At 30.3% G+C, this 15,733-nt stretch overlaps 2 protein-coding genes across 3 annotated transcripts in view; both read left to right on the top strand.

Moving 5' to 3' along the window:
• Positions 1-6,993: 6,993 nt before the first annotated feature.
• LOC106760346 (dnaJ homolog subfamily B member 13-like) lies at positions 6,994-10,526 on the top strand. The gene is made up of 3 exons (XM_014643783.1): positions 6,994-7,131; positions 9,447-9,892; positions 10,085-10,526. The coding sequence occupies exons 1-3, from the start codon at positions 6,994-6,996 to the stop codon at positions 10,524-10,526; spliced, it is 1,026 nt and encodes a 341-aa protein (XP_014499269.1).
• A 3,450-nt stretch (positions 10,527-13,976) lies between these two features.
• LOC106762832 (L-ascorbate peroxidase S, chloroplastic/mitochondrial) overlaps positions 13,977-15,733 on the top strand; it is a 9,401-nt gene continuing 7,644 nt past the window's right edge. The window contains exons 1-2 of one of the 2 annotated variants that reach the window (XM_014646914.1): positions 13,977-14,309; positions 14,405-14,548. In XM_014646914.1, the coding sequence (XP_014502400.1) occupies positions 14,088-14,309; positions 14,405-14,548 (366 nt within the window). In that variant the 5' untranslated portion in view covers positions 13,977-14,087. The remainder of the gene's footprint in view (positions 14,310-14,404; positions 14,549-15,733) is intronic. The other variant, XM_014646915.2, reaches the window with a different exon arrangement.

Raw genomic sequence — 15,733 nt, 5'->3', positions numbered from 1 at the left:
ATATTCTTTTTACAATATTTTGAACATCTTATGTGTCATTCTATTGATTGATCCATGATGGTGTTTATAATTATTATTATTGATTGTGGAATAATTTGTCAAAAAAAATGTTGTTTAAGTGTTTCAGTGGAATTGGTTCGAGGGTCAGTTGACCTTACTTCTATGCTTTCTCTGGGTCGTTTTGATCCTTTTTGAAAACACAATCCTCCGATGGATGGTTGACCTGCAAAAGAAACTCCGACGCTTAAGTCAAATATGTTATATAGAGAGGTCTATATGTTATTTTATTTAGGATGTATCAAAGTTATTTTTACCTGAACATTAATAATATATTTATTGGGCTTGTGTTAGCCAACTGTATTGATTAATCATTAAACCAGACAATCAAACTCAATAATACCTGCTAATTGTCCATTAATATCATATTCTCGTACTGACCTGTCAATAATTCATAAATAGCGTATATTCGCATTTAATATAGCCATTAAACATATTAATTAGTCATTAATGTTATATTCTCGTACAATATGACATGTCAATCACTCATAATAGCATATATTCGCATCTAATATAGCCATTAAACATATTAATTAACTATTAGTGTTTGCTTGACTGCAAGTTGATTGTTTGTTTTGATTCTAGATTCTTGTTAGCAGTCACCCAGATATATTATCCAAAATAAAAACCAACTTCTGGTTATCAACATATTTCCTTAAATATTGTTTAAAATTTTTGTGATTAGGTAAAGGTTATGAAAAGTATATTAAATAAAAGAAAAGTTGGCATACTCAATAATAGAAAATATTTTAAAAAATAGTATTAATATTATTATAAGAAAATTTAACCATTTTCATCATTTAATTAACAAGTAAATAAACTGACATAAAGTTAGATAAATCATAAATATATAACTGATCAAAAGTGTAAATCATAAATATATAGATACGTTAAATATTTAAAATGAAATTTTTACTGCATATCTAATTTAAATAACAGTATTATATAAAATTACTTGTGTCCTTCCGTAAAAATACCTAGCAATTTTCATCACTTTTAGCATTACATGTTTGCGTTTTATTTCTTTTTTTTTTAATTTTAAAAGAATAATGTATTTTAAAGGATAAATTATAATCAAATAATACTTTGTTATACATGGATATAGAATAAATCATGGAGTAATTTTATAAAACCCATTTTATACATGTTCATGATTATCTGATTACAAATAATTATATACATAATAATTTTATTATTTTTGTAAAATCATCTTAAAAGTTGTTTAAAAAATAATGATCGATTGTTTGATTTTATAAAAGATTAAAGTTTAATTTAGTTTTAAGTTTTTCATAAGTTAAAATTTCATTAAATTGAGTTTATATATTTTTAGTGAGTATTTAAAGTTTTTATAAATTATTATCATGTAGTTTTTTTACTAAGTGAGTGACGTGCTTCTTGTAAAATGTGAAATTTTGTAAATAATATAAAAGACTATTGTTAAAAAGCAAATGACTATTATCATAACCTAAATTAATGACGGTAATGAAGATTGTAACATCCCAATAAATATATAACATGAGTTACACTTCATTGCTCGAAGTTAACATGAATAATAAGTGAGAACAGTGAAGAATAGGCTTAGAGTATATAAAATATACTTGAAGTTTAAAACTGTACAATCGGTAATATAATTTACAATGTTTTACAAAATGGACCGAACGGTCTAGATTACAATTCCTTAACCTAACGGCCAACATAAAAGGTTTCTATACAGAACATCTACAAAATATAAGATCAAGAAACAACTACACTAAGAACCGGACGGTCCTGCATAACTCTCGGGCACGGCTTCTACTACTTCTTCCAGAGTGTCTTCCAACGAAGCTTCTAAAGTATCCTCTGCTCACACCCAAAATGATGGTCATTGCAATGACGAGAATAACCGAACGGTCGGATACCGAAACGGTAACATATACAAATACAAAACAGATAAGGGTAAGCTTACGTAAATTTAATTTATCATTTCGTCATACAAGTAAACATACAAACTCAAACCAGTCAATCATGCAAACATACAATTTCAATCCATGTATACTATATTCATTAATCATGACCGACCGCTAAGATACTGTCCGGACGGTATGAACATGTAGCTCGGTCGTCCCTAGCACCCGGTGTGGTGTAGTAACTGTCTCTCTGATCAGCTGCCACCCGAGGTTAGCCCTCAAACGGTTATCTATTCATATAACCGCGGACCTCCTGCCATTCCCACACATGAGTGGCCTTCCTCTACCTGAGGAAACACCCTCACGGAATATCAGGATCAAGGACGACACCTGAGTCATTCTCACATTCATACTTTACCAATCATTACCAAATTCATGAGTTAGTCCGCTAGTGGAATTCTCTTACTTAGTCAAATTCAACCAAATGTTCATTATTACTTCCAAACTGTTAGGGTGTTGAGAGGAGTACCAAATACCTAATACCGAATCATAACCAATAGTGACCGAACGGTTTAACCGAAAGGGGAAGCTGAGTACCAAGAATTCAAGTAGGTGTCCGAACGGTCATATCAAAGGTAAGACTGAATAACAGAAGAATGTCAATTGGTTGCTAAGATGGTTTGACAAAGGATGAGACCATAACTTAAGGATTTACTATAAATGATATTCATCCGAACGGTTTGGCAAAAACATCATAAAATAGGCATTAAAATGGTCAAAGGTTGGTTTATGACCAAACACTTATTAAACCGGATGAATTGAGAAAGAAGGAACTCTTTAAAGAAGAAAAGGGCTTTAGTCAAGTAAACTGGACGCCTCAATAATTTAAGGTTCACTAGACCATTCAGCCATTAAGTGACCGGACGGTGTCAAAGGAAGAATATCATATTTGTAAGTTTCATATGTTAAGTGCCAGCCTAAGGCCGAACACTTGTAAGGCCGAACGTTTGGTTTACGACCAACGTTCTTAAGTATATGTCGATGAAATAATTGAAGGAAATCAACTAAGTCTAGTAAACACACTAGGCCGATTAGTCCGAACAGACCGAACGGAAAAGGGAGGACCGAACGGTCCTAATGACCTTTGATCTCAGATTCATATTTTTCTCTAAGTTTCATACTCATCATACAACTCATACAACAACATACCATATTCCAATCATAAGAAATCAAGCAACATACATTAGATATCAAACATGCATTAAATCAGGCTCATATTCAAATCATACAGAAAATCAAAATTAAACTTTATAAGCTTCCCTTACCTCTAATTCCAGCTAAGACTTGAAAGTAGGTTGATATGAACTATTCCTTCTAAATTTCCCAAGGTCAGGTGCAAAACTCAAAACCGGACGGTTCAAGAGAGAGAGGAGACCACCAGGAGTCTTCAGGTGTGATCTGAAGGGTGATCGGAACAGTAAATGGGTTAGAATTTTAGAGAGAGAGGGTAGGGAGGTTTAGAGAGAAGGAGGAGAATCTGAGATTTTCAGAAGGTTGAGTTTGAGGAAGAAGAAGAAGATTGCATGCAAAAGTGGCGTCAGGTCTTCATTCTTACCTTAAATACTGCCTCCAATCCGAACGGTTGGCCAACTCCCAGCGTGACACCTGACTTCCACTTGCTGGGGTTCACTGCTCTGCTGCTGCTGCACGGATCACGAGGGAAGGGAATTAAAAGGTTGGCAGAGTTTGTCTCCCACTCACCANGGGAGAACCGGACGGCGACACATGTACCCCACTAAGGAGGGTATTTAAATGGGGTGTGACAAAGATAATATTTTAATAGTAAGTCGTGATTTCAAAATAATGAGAAAATTTTATTTAACATTTTTTCAAAAGATGAAAAATAATTTGTTATTTTACATTAAATTATTGCTTTATATTAACATTAACAAAAAAAACAAGTAAATGATATATAAATGTCAATCGATTAATATATAAAAAAAAAATCAATTAAAAAGTATAAAAAAATTTAAATCTTTGATGAAAAAAAAATAAAACTTTATTTGAAAATTATAAAATTTTAAAATATTTAATGGAAAAATTAATAAAAATTCAATTGAAAATTATTATATTTAATGAAAATTTAAAAGTCAACTAAATATGTTTTAATTTGTAAATGAATTTTCACTGGGTAGTGTGGTCAATATTAAAAATAGTCACCAAGTAGATTCGAGGATTGTTGCCTAACATAAATTTCAAGAAAAAAAGATCACATTTTTGTAAGAACAACTCTATCTTTTTTTTGGTCATTAATTTTTTGGATAAATATCTGAAATGTATTAATTAAATAACGAGACAAAAGATGCAAATTAAATGTTCCTATGTTTTATACTGTATTTTTAATAAAACCACAAGTTATTACACAAATTATATTTTTGTTCACGAATCACTGTGCTATGCCATTGGTGTTCCAACTGAAAAATAGAAATACAGATAAAAGGAACGTAATTTTAACGACCAGGAACATCCTCTCCCTCCCTTCAAGCATTTTGAGTATATTTTGAACAGAGTTGTCAAAATGATCACAACTTGTATGTCAATTTGATTCATTATAGGCTTGGATCGGATTAGATTTAAAAAAATTATATTTTTTATGCAAGTTAGATATTAATTCTGTTCATTTAAATTCGACTGGTTTATAACTTTATTTTATTAAAATTTAATTTTAATTTTATAAAAAAATTATTTATTATTATTTTTTTGCTTAAAAAAATTATTTAAGTTCTCTATTTTCAAAATTAATTAAACACTCATGTTGAGAGTGAAAATTTGAAGTGAAATTTGTTTAGATTTAAATTATAGAAAGTTTATAATTTAAAAAAATTGTAATTAAGTGAGCTGGTGAGCCAACCCGTTTACCCACGTCGGACCAAGTTCGAATTTTTCTTGTTTGCTGATAAATGAACCGCATTGGATTGACTTACAAAGTGACCAATCCATGGTGGGCCGGACTGAGTCGGGTCAATTGACAGCTATAATTTTGAGCATCTAGAAAAAAATTGAGAAAAGTACGACTTTTATTATCAATTATTAAATATGAAATTTTAAGTTTTTTTTTCTTATAAATGTGTATACTTTTAATCGAGTTTTTGTTAAATTTTATTTGGTATTTAAATGTTTAAAATTGTTATATTTTTTAATTGAACTAGTAAAGTTTAATTCTTTTCTTAACTAGGTGATAACTATTATTTTATCATGTTGTTTTACATGTTTGTATCAACTTGTTAAAGAGAAGTAAAGAGTTAATATAAAATAAAAAGGATATTCTGTTAATGAAAAATAACAATGGCTTTTATTATTTTTATTAAAATCGTGTTGGAATATAAGAAGGTTCCTAATGATTGTATGAGAATGTTTCCTTGGTCGCGGTGGTTAATGATATAAAAATTATTAAAAGTCTTTTTATCTCATACATTTATAAGAAAATAATAAAAAAAAATATTTATCATTTTAAATTTTAGATTAACTATATAATGTTATTTCTACATTGACTACAAAATTTATTTTTTCTTAAAATAAGATAACGAGATAAGGTAACAATTATCACTCAAGTTAAAGAAGAAATTAAACAACAAATTAAAACAATGACAATTTTTTTTTAAAAAAAATATGATTAAATGAGGTATATGATATGTTCCAATATCAGTACATATTAAATAATTTATTTTATATGTAATAATTTTAAGTTTTTGTTTAGAATTTTAATAACGAACAACTATTATATTCAAAAGTATTAGTCTACGATTAGAAAACATGTACTTTATAATAGTTGAAAATTAGAATTAGTTTTTAGTACTTTTCCATATATATATATTTTATGAACATTGTTTCGAAGATTACATAAAAGCCTTTAAACTGTTATACCATTTGAAGTGTTTGAAATAACTATTTGTGTGAAAATTTCTAACAGGGGTAAAACAAAATTATAAATAATATATATAAGAAAACATTTATAACAAAGGTTGTTACCAAAAGTGTCGTTTGTCACTTTGTAACATTATTCAAACCGTCGTCATATTTCATTTTACTGTTTTTTTTAGTTTTTAAATTTAGATGAACTTAAAACGACGATTGTTTTAGAGCAACCATCATTATAATTCTTATCTAAATTTTTACTTTTTTTTTTTTACTTAATTCATTTTTTTAATGATGGTGGGGATAAGTGTTCGTAGTTTGAAGTTTAACGACAACTTAACAAGATAATTTCAATAAGAGTTCGAAAGTTATAGTAAAAAGATTCTTTTAACTATTGTCAAGTAGGATTAAAAGCGTGTGTTCCTTTGAATGGAATACACTATTTACAGCGATTTGAGACGATGGAATTGTGAAATTAGAGGTGTTTTCTTTAGACGATTTGCGCTGATTTGCGAAGATAACAATCAGCTGATTTGCGGGATGGTACTGTTTTCTACAACAAAGACGCTTATGCCCCTGTACGAACAATTCAATTCCAACAGAAATAAATAAAACATAAAAATTAATAAACATACTGTGCGACGTGTGGACCAGAGGTATTGTTTCTCTCCATTTTTGATGTGTTGTTGCAGGTACAAGAGTGTGATTTAAAGGAAGAGCAGTCGCATGCATGGGAGGACGAAGAACGATGTTGATGATGAAGAACGGTGTTGATGATGATGACAGAGACGATGCAGATCGTGGAAGGAGAGATTGAAGAGGTGAAGAAGCTGTGTGTGTATCTGGTTCCAATAAGAGGTTATCCGGTTCATGGTGAAGGAGTTCCAAACTAGGCGTATCCGAATACAAGGTTGTCGTATCCGGATCCACCTTCTTCAACATTTTCCATGGCAGACGTATCCGGATCGGCCTTCTGCAGCGAGTTGTCGTATCCGGATCGAGGCATGTTGTGCGCGACTTTTTGAGGTTCTGCCGGCGTCGTTTCCGGTTGGCTGTGCTGTGTGAGTGGTTTGTACTTGCGTTGCTGCGTTCCTTCGTCCGTCCATGCTTAGGTCGACCATGTGAACCTTCGTCCATGGAAGCCATGCTGCCTTTGGTGTTGACGAGAACGGCACAGATGATGGATGATGTGTTGTTACAGGTAACAGTCGTTGCAGACAGAGACGGAGGTGGACAGGTTGGAAGCATTGAAGACGAGATCCACTGTCCCAAGGTCTGAAGGATCTCGCCGTCACCGTCGCCACCGTTGCACGAACACGAAACCCCATGGGTCGCACCTCTGCCGCTGCGTCACACCGAACGATCGCTGCTGCTGTGCCGCCACTCACCCCAAAGCTGTCGCCAGCTAGACGAACTCCGCCGCAGTGCCACCGTTACAAAACCAGAACGCAGACCCCAAGACTGGTTTGGAAACTTTCATGCCATCTCCACCATTACAGAGAATGCATAGGAAGAATGAGGAAGGACACCAGGTGTATATTTATTAGGTTTCTGAATTGGAAGCAGTTAAAACAAAATGACCAGGGGGAGAAAAATTGCCAATCCTTTTTACCAACATTGAAAAAATAATAAGTTTTATTTTGTTTTAAATACCTTCAAAATGTTATTATTAATTATATTTTATTTATTAGGATTAAATGAATAATTAATTAAAGAAATAAAATATATAATAATTAATTACATGATTTTATTTTTACTTAATTAAATATACTATTAATAGCAATAATTAAATATACATAATTATTTATTTTACTTAAATACAATTTTATTTTATTTTCAAAATTTATTTTTATTTATTTTCTCTCTTATAAAAAAATTGTTTCAATTTACTAAATAGCTAAAACTTATTAAAAAAATTATTTCAATTTATTAAATTACAATTTTTTAAATTTTAAAAGTTAATTTTTATTTTTTTCTCTTTATAAACATTTTTACATTTAAATATAACATTAAAAATTATCATTTCATATTACTTTAATAATTAGGGGTATTGTGGTAATCTTCAATTTCTATCAATTAAACAAATTTTTTAAATCTATCACATCAATCAAATCCTACACTAATTTTCACAAATTTTACTCCCAAATCCACTCTCAATTACCCACAGATCCACTCAAAAAAATAACAAAAAAATTACCCTTAAATCCACTCAAATCCATTCAAATCATCTCCCCCAAATCATCTCCCTCAAATCCCTACAAAGGAACAAAGCATAAATGCTTGGGATGAATTCATTTAAAAATATTTCTTTATTTTCTTTCAAGATAAAAATATGTATTTAATTAAATTGATCCTAATTTTCTTAATAGTAATATTTAATTAGACTTTTTTTATCAACAAAAATAAATATATTCAATGGAGGTAATTGAGTTGTCCTAATGCAAAATAAATAAATAAAAGAATTACACTTCATTTAAAAATTAAATCCCTACATAATATAACAAACGTTCATCTACGGTGACAGTAACTGAAAATGTTTTCAAACTTTTTCAACAAATATAATAACTGAATTCCTTTGTTACCACCGTGTCTTGACCCATCAAATACATGAACCTAGTGATATTGATTCTCCTCGAGTATTTGGTGTGTTCCATTGTGTTGGTAAATAATGATTATTTGTTTCTCTTAATATTTAATTAGACTTACTTATGTGGAAAATTAAAATAAATTTTGTGATTTAATACCTAATATTTTTGTTTCTGTTTGTGATTTTTAGGTTCACCTTTAGGATATTTTTTAAGTGTCTAGGGTTCTGAAAAGTTGTATATAAGTTCAGTTTAGGCTAATTAAATAAATAAAGGGTAATGTTTTAATTTTGCTTAACAAGTTTAGGTAGATCTTAAGATTCAATGATTCTGGAAATCCAAGTTGAAGTGCAACTAAATAATGAAGTTCAAAATAGCTATATAAAAAGAGAAATAAAATTTTGAAACTCTAAAAAAAATCATTTTATAATTTATTTTAAAGAAAATTATTTGTATTTTACGTCAAAATAAAAAGAAAATGTAATTAAAATATACATATTATTTTTACAAATGAGTGGGTTTCCTTTGAGGAGATGGTGCTAATAAAAGCGTAAGTTGAAAGACAAAGTTTCGTCCTGTTGAGATTGTGACTGTTTGTTGCATCCCATCTTAGGCTCTCAGTTTTTTCTCTAATGGTGGGTACCTGGGTGTTTGGCACAAACTCTATTCGTGACCTTTGCAAATCATACAGATCAATCATCAAAACATGGTTTCATTATAAGAAGAAACCACGAGGCCACAACCGAATTAAACAGGTATTATACATACAAATCCTCTCCTTTTCTTCATGCAAAACTATCTAACTGTTTATCAAAATCTTAAAATCTAGTACAGAAAATCACGGTTAATCGGTTAACAAAAACGTGGTTACAATAATTTTTTAATGCATGGCTTTTCCATATATAGGAATTCTTTGAATGCATATGCTTGCATGCATGCATGAACACATGCACGTAAAGAGAATCTAATAATTAATAAAGTTTTCGCCTATTTTTTTCACCAGAAACCTGTTGAAGATGGCAAAGTCACGAATAGAATTGGCTGCTTCGTGTTCAATTTGAGGAGGAACGTCGGTGATCATCCAATGAGTAGTCCAAGAGGGTGTTGTTTATATAGGCATAGAAGTTCAGATAGTTCGTGCTTTCCTTGTATATATTCTTCGTCTCGAAATGCAAGCAGAAAACCCGACCAGACATCGAGCAAGAACTATGATTTTATGTCTGCAGCTTCTTCATTGAACAGAAGCGGGAATTTAAGATCAATGCCTCCTCATCTGAACTCAACGAATGCCAGCAGCGCCAGGTTCAACAACCCAATCATGTATTCCAATTCATCTGGGATGCTTAAACCCCCACCTATCGAGAAAAAACTAGAATGCACTCTGGAAGAGTTGTGCTACGGATGCAAGAAAAAGATGATGATCACAAGGGATGTCCTCACAGATACAGGGTTCGTGTATCCACCATGCCAACGTTCTTTCTTCTTTTTAATTTTCACACTTGAATACCAGGGATTTGATAAGTCATTTTTATCATAATTTTATTTAATTAAGGCCTAAAGCACGAAATTTAATTACCTGTTTATATATGTATGGTAATAATTAAGTTTGCAAGTTGAGGATTTGATGGACTGTATATACAGGGAAATAGTTCGAGAGGAAGAATTGCTAACGATAAATGTGCAACCTGGATGGAGGAAAGGAACAGAGATTAAATTTGAAGGAAAAGGGAATGAGAGACCAGGAGCATACAGAGAAGATATAGTATTTATTATCTCCGAGAAAAGACACGAGTTATTTAGAAGAGACGGTGATGATTTGGTATTGAGAGTTGAGATTCCCTTAGCAAAGGCACTTTCTGGGTGTACGATATTGATTCCACTGTTGGGTGGAGACCACATGAATCTTAAACTTGACGACATCGTACACCCTGGCTATCAGAAGATCGTCCCCGAACAAGGCATGCCTATCTCCAAAGAACCAGGAAACAGAGGAAACTTGAATGTTACGTTTCGAGTTGTGTTTCCGACACATCTCACAAGTAATCAAAGATCAGAGGTTGTTCGTATTTTACAGGATTCTTGATTGTCGTAGCATTTTTAGTTTTAGATGCTCGAGAGTAATTGCGATCACCTTTTTTTTTCTTTCATTTTTCAGTCCTTTTTATCTCATTTAACGAGTGGGTTAAGTTTGTAAGCCTTTTACGGCACTATTATAAGTCCCGAAGGCAGAACTTAGGATTGAAAATCCAATACTTATCTGTCATGTAACATGGTGTTAAAGAAATCTATAGAGTTATATGAATATCACTACATACTCTTCATTCGTCTTTCAATACACATTCAATCTTCAGAAAACACTTCACAACTCATTTTTCAACATTTTACTCCTTAATGTGTCGGTCCTTTCAAGTACTTCAATTTTTAGGAGTTGAGTTTGAAGATGATGATGAACTTGATTTTTGAAGAACTTTGGAAATATGGCTAGAGAGAATCTTTTTAGAATCATCCCAAGAAACATCTATGATTTTCTTTCTTTTCATTGTTTGTTGTGTTGTTGCGCAACTGTGGTAGTTTGATCATCATATTCTGTTTCTATAAAATTTGAGACATTTAAAGAAGTAAATAAAGTTTCCATTCTTATTGCCAAAGAAACATAATTTTCTCTTTAAAACAGAGGAAATCAAACGTTTGCAATAAATTCTCGTTTTCTCATTCAAATAATTTATATTTCAAGCCACTTGGTTGGTGGTTGATGGCTGTTTGACAAATCAATTGTTATTATAATAACAAAATAAAGTTCTATGCAATTGAATAAATTGAGTACTAAATTACTAATTCACCTAATTAGTAATAGAAAATAAAGTGAAACAATGAACATAAATAATTTGAAAATTCAATTAATATAAATAATGTTAGAGAATTAATTTTATACATTTTTATATAAATTTTTATCCTTTGTACAAATTTTAATTATCCACTTTAAGTTTATTAAGAGTTTGTTTATTAATTTCTTGTAATGTATATTCTTAATTAACAACTATCTCAAAGTATATATAAGTATATATAATACTTTAATTAACTAGTAACATTTGTGATCATATTTAAATATATTTCTTACAATAATTTCAAGTTAAAAAATACTATAATATTCCTCTAATAAGATTCTTTTTATTAGCAATTTCTTATAATTTTAATTATTAATTTTTTCCAAGACAATTTAATTCCCACCATCACACACACATATATAATAATAATAATAAATAAAACATATTAATATGTATTCAATAAATATCATCACAAGTTTAATTATCTATGTATGGATTATTCATATCTTAATCAAAATAATTCTATGATAAAAAAATTATTTTGTTTAAATGATGAAATTTTTTTATCTTGATTTCTATTATAACTTTTAAAATTTTAATTAATGATCATACCCAATCAACTGTTGGACCAAACGTTAAATAATAATTTATTATTAAATATAATGGGTTACATTTGGACACAATTTATTTTCAACAAATAAAAAACGAGGAGTGAGGTTTAATGAATAAATAAATATAATTATCCACAATTAAAAGTAATGATGCGCAGTCAACTGAACCGTAAAAATACATATTTTTCTGAAAAAAAAAATGCATATATATTTTTTCTGGAAAAATAAATGTACTATTTTATTTAATAAATAGTAATTAATTTATTATATCTTTTTAATAAAATGATACTATTTTTTTGTTCTATTTTACAAGTTAAATATTTGATTTCTTTAATTTAATGTGCAGTTTTAAACATTGGCATTTCTTGGAGATAACGAAAAGGAAATGGAATCTTTGACTGAAAGTATATGTTTACACACACCTAACATCCCACTAGAATTGTTTAGTTAAAGAAAAAATTCTTTAAAGCTCTAAAACAATTTTTTTAATTTTATTTTTCAGCTACGTTGATCTCCTCGTAAGTTTCCTTTCACACACGGATAAGTTTTTTTCTATTTTTTAGTAAAAAATAATCTAAAGATTAAAATAATTATACTGACTCATATACACGTTTTACATTCATTTAATATTATTTTTTATTACATTCTACCTTTTTTAAAGAATATAGAAAAATTATCTTTTTATGATTATTATCCTACTATTATTCAAAGATTCGTTTCATTTAAAAAGTATGGTATAAGCATCAATAAAAGTTGAACTTAAAAAATTCTCTTTACATTATTCGATTATATTTATATTTCTCATGAGAAATTGTTTTGGGTTTTTACTTTTCTATTTCTTCCCGTCATATTTTTGTTCAGCATGTTAGAGAATGAATTTTTTCACATACAACTATCAATAACATATAGGGATATTATTTATAAATTAATATGTTTTTAATATATTTTTATAAATTAATATGTTTTTAATATATTTTCTGTCCACACTACCAAACAAAATAACAACAAAAGCTGCTATACAAAAAATGTCTGTAAGGTCTTAAATAAAACTTTTAATATAAAGATTAAAAAAATTAAATAAATATAAATTGATTACATAATTAATTTACACTTGTTAACAATGTAGACTTGTTATTATAAATGTGAAAGAAAATTAATTTAAAATTTTTAAATTATATAACAAACTTCTATCTTATAGCATAGCTGGACTAAAGCATTACTTATTCATTTACATTTTTTTAACTTCGATTTCTATATCAATACAGGTAAAAATATATACGTTTCTAGTATATATATTTTACTTTTGTAGTTATTTCCATTATTTATATTGTATTTAAGCTTTTGAATTCACTTATATATTGTAATAATACGACAAAAAAAATCATTAAATACTACTAGTATTACTAAGTTTTTTATTAATTGGAGACTAATCATTTGTAAAGCTTTGTCTGGATTAATCGTGAGTGTTTGCAAATTAACAATCTAATTTTAATGTAATTTATTAATTGATAATCAGTGAAATTTAAAAACTAAACGAGAAATGGTCTTCTTATAAATGTTTTGTTGGCAAAAATATAGCTCTATTATTATGTATAAGAATACGAATAGACATGCATAGTTATTTTTTAGTGCATATGATAATAAAACTCTTTATACAAATCATTCAGGAAACTAACAATGTAGAATCTTATATAAATGTCTCTTGAATAATCCTCCTGAATAAAAAAAAATTTATAAAATATTGAATATTCATCAATTTGGTTTTTGCATTAACATGTTTAATTAATGTTTTGAGACTAATTGAAAATAGAGAAAGAAGTTTGAAAAATTTGCTTATATAATTTCTTTATTTTGGAAATTACTTAAATAGAAAATTATATTTCAGTAATGAAATTGATTTTTTAGGGAATACTAAAATAAAATTGATTATCTAGTACTAATTACTCCTTTTCCAGTGCTAAATAGCAGCCTAAAAGAAGGTACGTAAAAGGATTTGGCTCTTGGGGATTAGATGGGGGCAGTGGTTGGAATTAGGAGTTGTTTGTATATAAGACTGAGATAAGCACATAATTCACAGCAAGTTTAGTATAATCGTAACTCACTCACAGGGGTGGCATCTGGCACATCTATCATCCGAAACGAGAGGAGAGGCAACGAAATAAACAAAAAATTATAATATAAATATTTATTAAAGTGCGACCCAACTGAATGGCAGAGCGTGTGTTCCTCACTGCTTCGTCACGGCCTTTACCATCTCAACAGCACACTTCAACCGCAATGGCTCTTTTCAGCGGCGCCGCCTCCGCTCGCATCATTCCCTCCGTCTCACTCTCCTCCTCTACTCGCTCATTTTTCTCCCTCTCATCCTCTTCTTCTTCGCTTCAGTGCTTGCGCTCTTCTCCTCGCATTTCGCACCTGTTTCTCAATCAGGTTACGCTTCGTTCTATCTCTGATTACTGCATTTCTGATTGTTTCTTGAATTTGAGCGCTTGTTCGTGAACCGCACGCGATGTTTGCTTTTTCAGAGGAGAGCGGAGGTTCGCTTTTCGAGTGGAGGATACGGAACGGTGTCGGCGCCGAAGTCCTTCGCGTCTGATCCTGATCAGTTGAAGAGCGCTAGAGAAGATATCAAGGAGCTTCTCAGGTCAAAGTTCTGTCATCCTATTCTGGTAATGTTCGCTTCGTACTTTTTTTGTTTTTTCTTTTCAGCGATCTCTATGTGCTGGCTGTTGTATTGCATTTGAATTAGCGGCTCCTTAATTCCTTTTATTTTAATGTTAGAAATAAAGAAGCATGTATGCTATATTTCCTCGAATTGAATCGTTATTGGATTTTTCGGTGCGTTCAAATACCTATTTGTTTGGTGAGAAGGTTATTCTTAGATATGTTGTAATTTGTTGTGCTATATTCCAAAAGTCAAAATTCTCACATTGTCTAATTCACTCAGCCAGCAATTACCTTATATCTTCAAAGTGGAAAACAACAAGTAAACCAGCAGATTCCTTATATCTTCAAAGTGGAAAACAAGTGGCTTGCCAATGGATTTGGGTCATAAGATTGAACTTCCTTTGGACTTTGAACTCTCTATTCACGACTCAGTTTAAACTCCTGCATATTTCTTCAAACAGTTCCAAGTTTTATTCTCTTATTATCATTTATTCCCATATTTCCTTATCCGAATTTTGTCATAAGGTCGACCGATTATCTTGGTTCCTCGTATTTTGGGATACTTGTTTTCCTTGTCTTGCACACATATGACCGTCGTGCCTTGTGAACTTGTCGTATTTCATAATGTTACTCCTCTTTTTGTGTTAGCGGGCATTGTGAGTCTTCTATAAATAGGACTGTCCCTTCTCCTCCAAAACACACCTTTGACTGTTCTTCTTTTTCTATTTTGGGTTTTCTTTAATGTTCTTGCTAGTTCTGTAGTCTCGTGTGGTATACACGATAGGTTTCTGTTGCATGGCATATCACAGATAAATCTTTAGGGACAGTGCTTAGCCACGCTTCAAGAAGACAGTGTTCGTGTTTTTAGTCATATTTTACTAAAAAATAACCATTCTGTACTTGTGCAAGTAACGTTAAATAATCATTCATCAATTTGCAGTGCCACTGCTTTTGTTTTGTTTATTTTTTAACCTTTTCTCAAGTTTACTTCTGCTCATGGACTTGCATACTCTCTTTTATGATGAAGGCATTTATAATTTTTTTTTTCATCTAGAAACGTAATGATACCACGGTTTATTTCATCAAGCACACTGTTAGGTTCCTGGGTTTGGAACCTAACGAGATTTCACGCAAAGATTGGAAACAGAAGGGAAGAATGGGTTGTTTCTGTATTATTCACAAGTAAA

The sequence above is a fragment of the Vigna radiata genome, chromosome 5, assembly GCF_000741045.1.
Source record: "Vigna radiata var. radiata cultivar VC1973A chromosome 5, Vradiata_ver6, whole genome shotgun sequence".
Lineage (NCBI taxonomy): Eukaryota > Viridiplantae > Streptophyta > Magnoliopsida > Fabales > Fabaceae > Vigna > Vigna radiata.
Note: the sequence above shows the minus strand (reverse complement) of the source record. Positions and strands in the feature narration are given on the sequence as shown.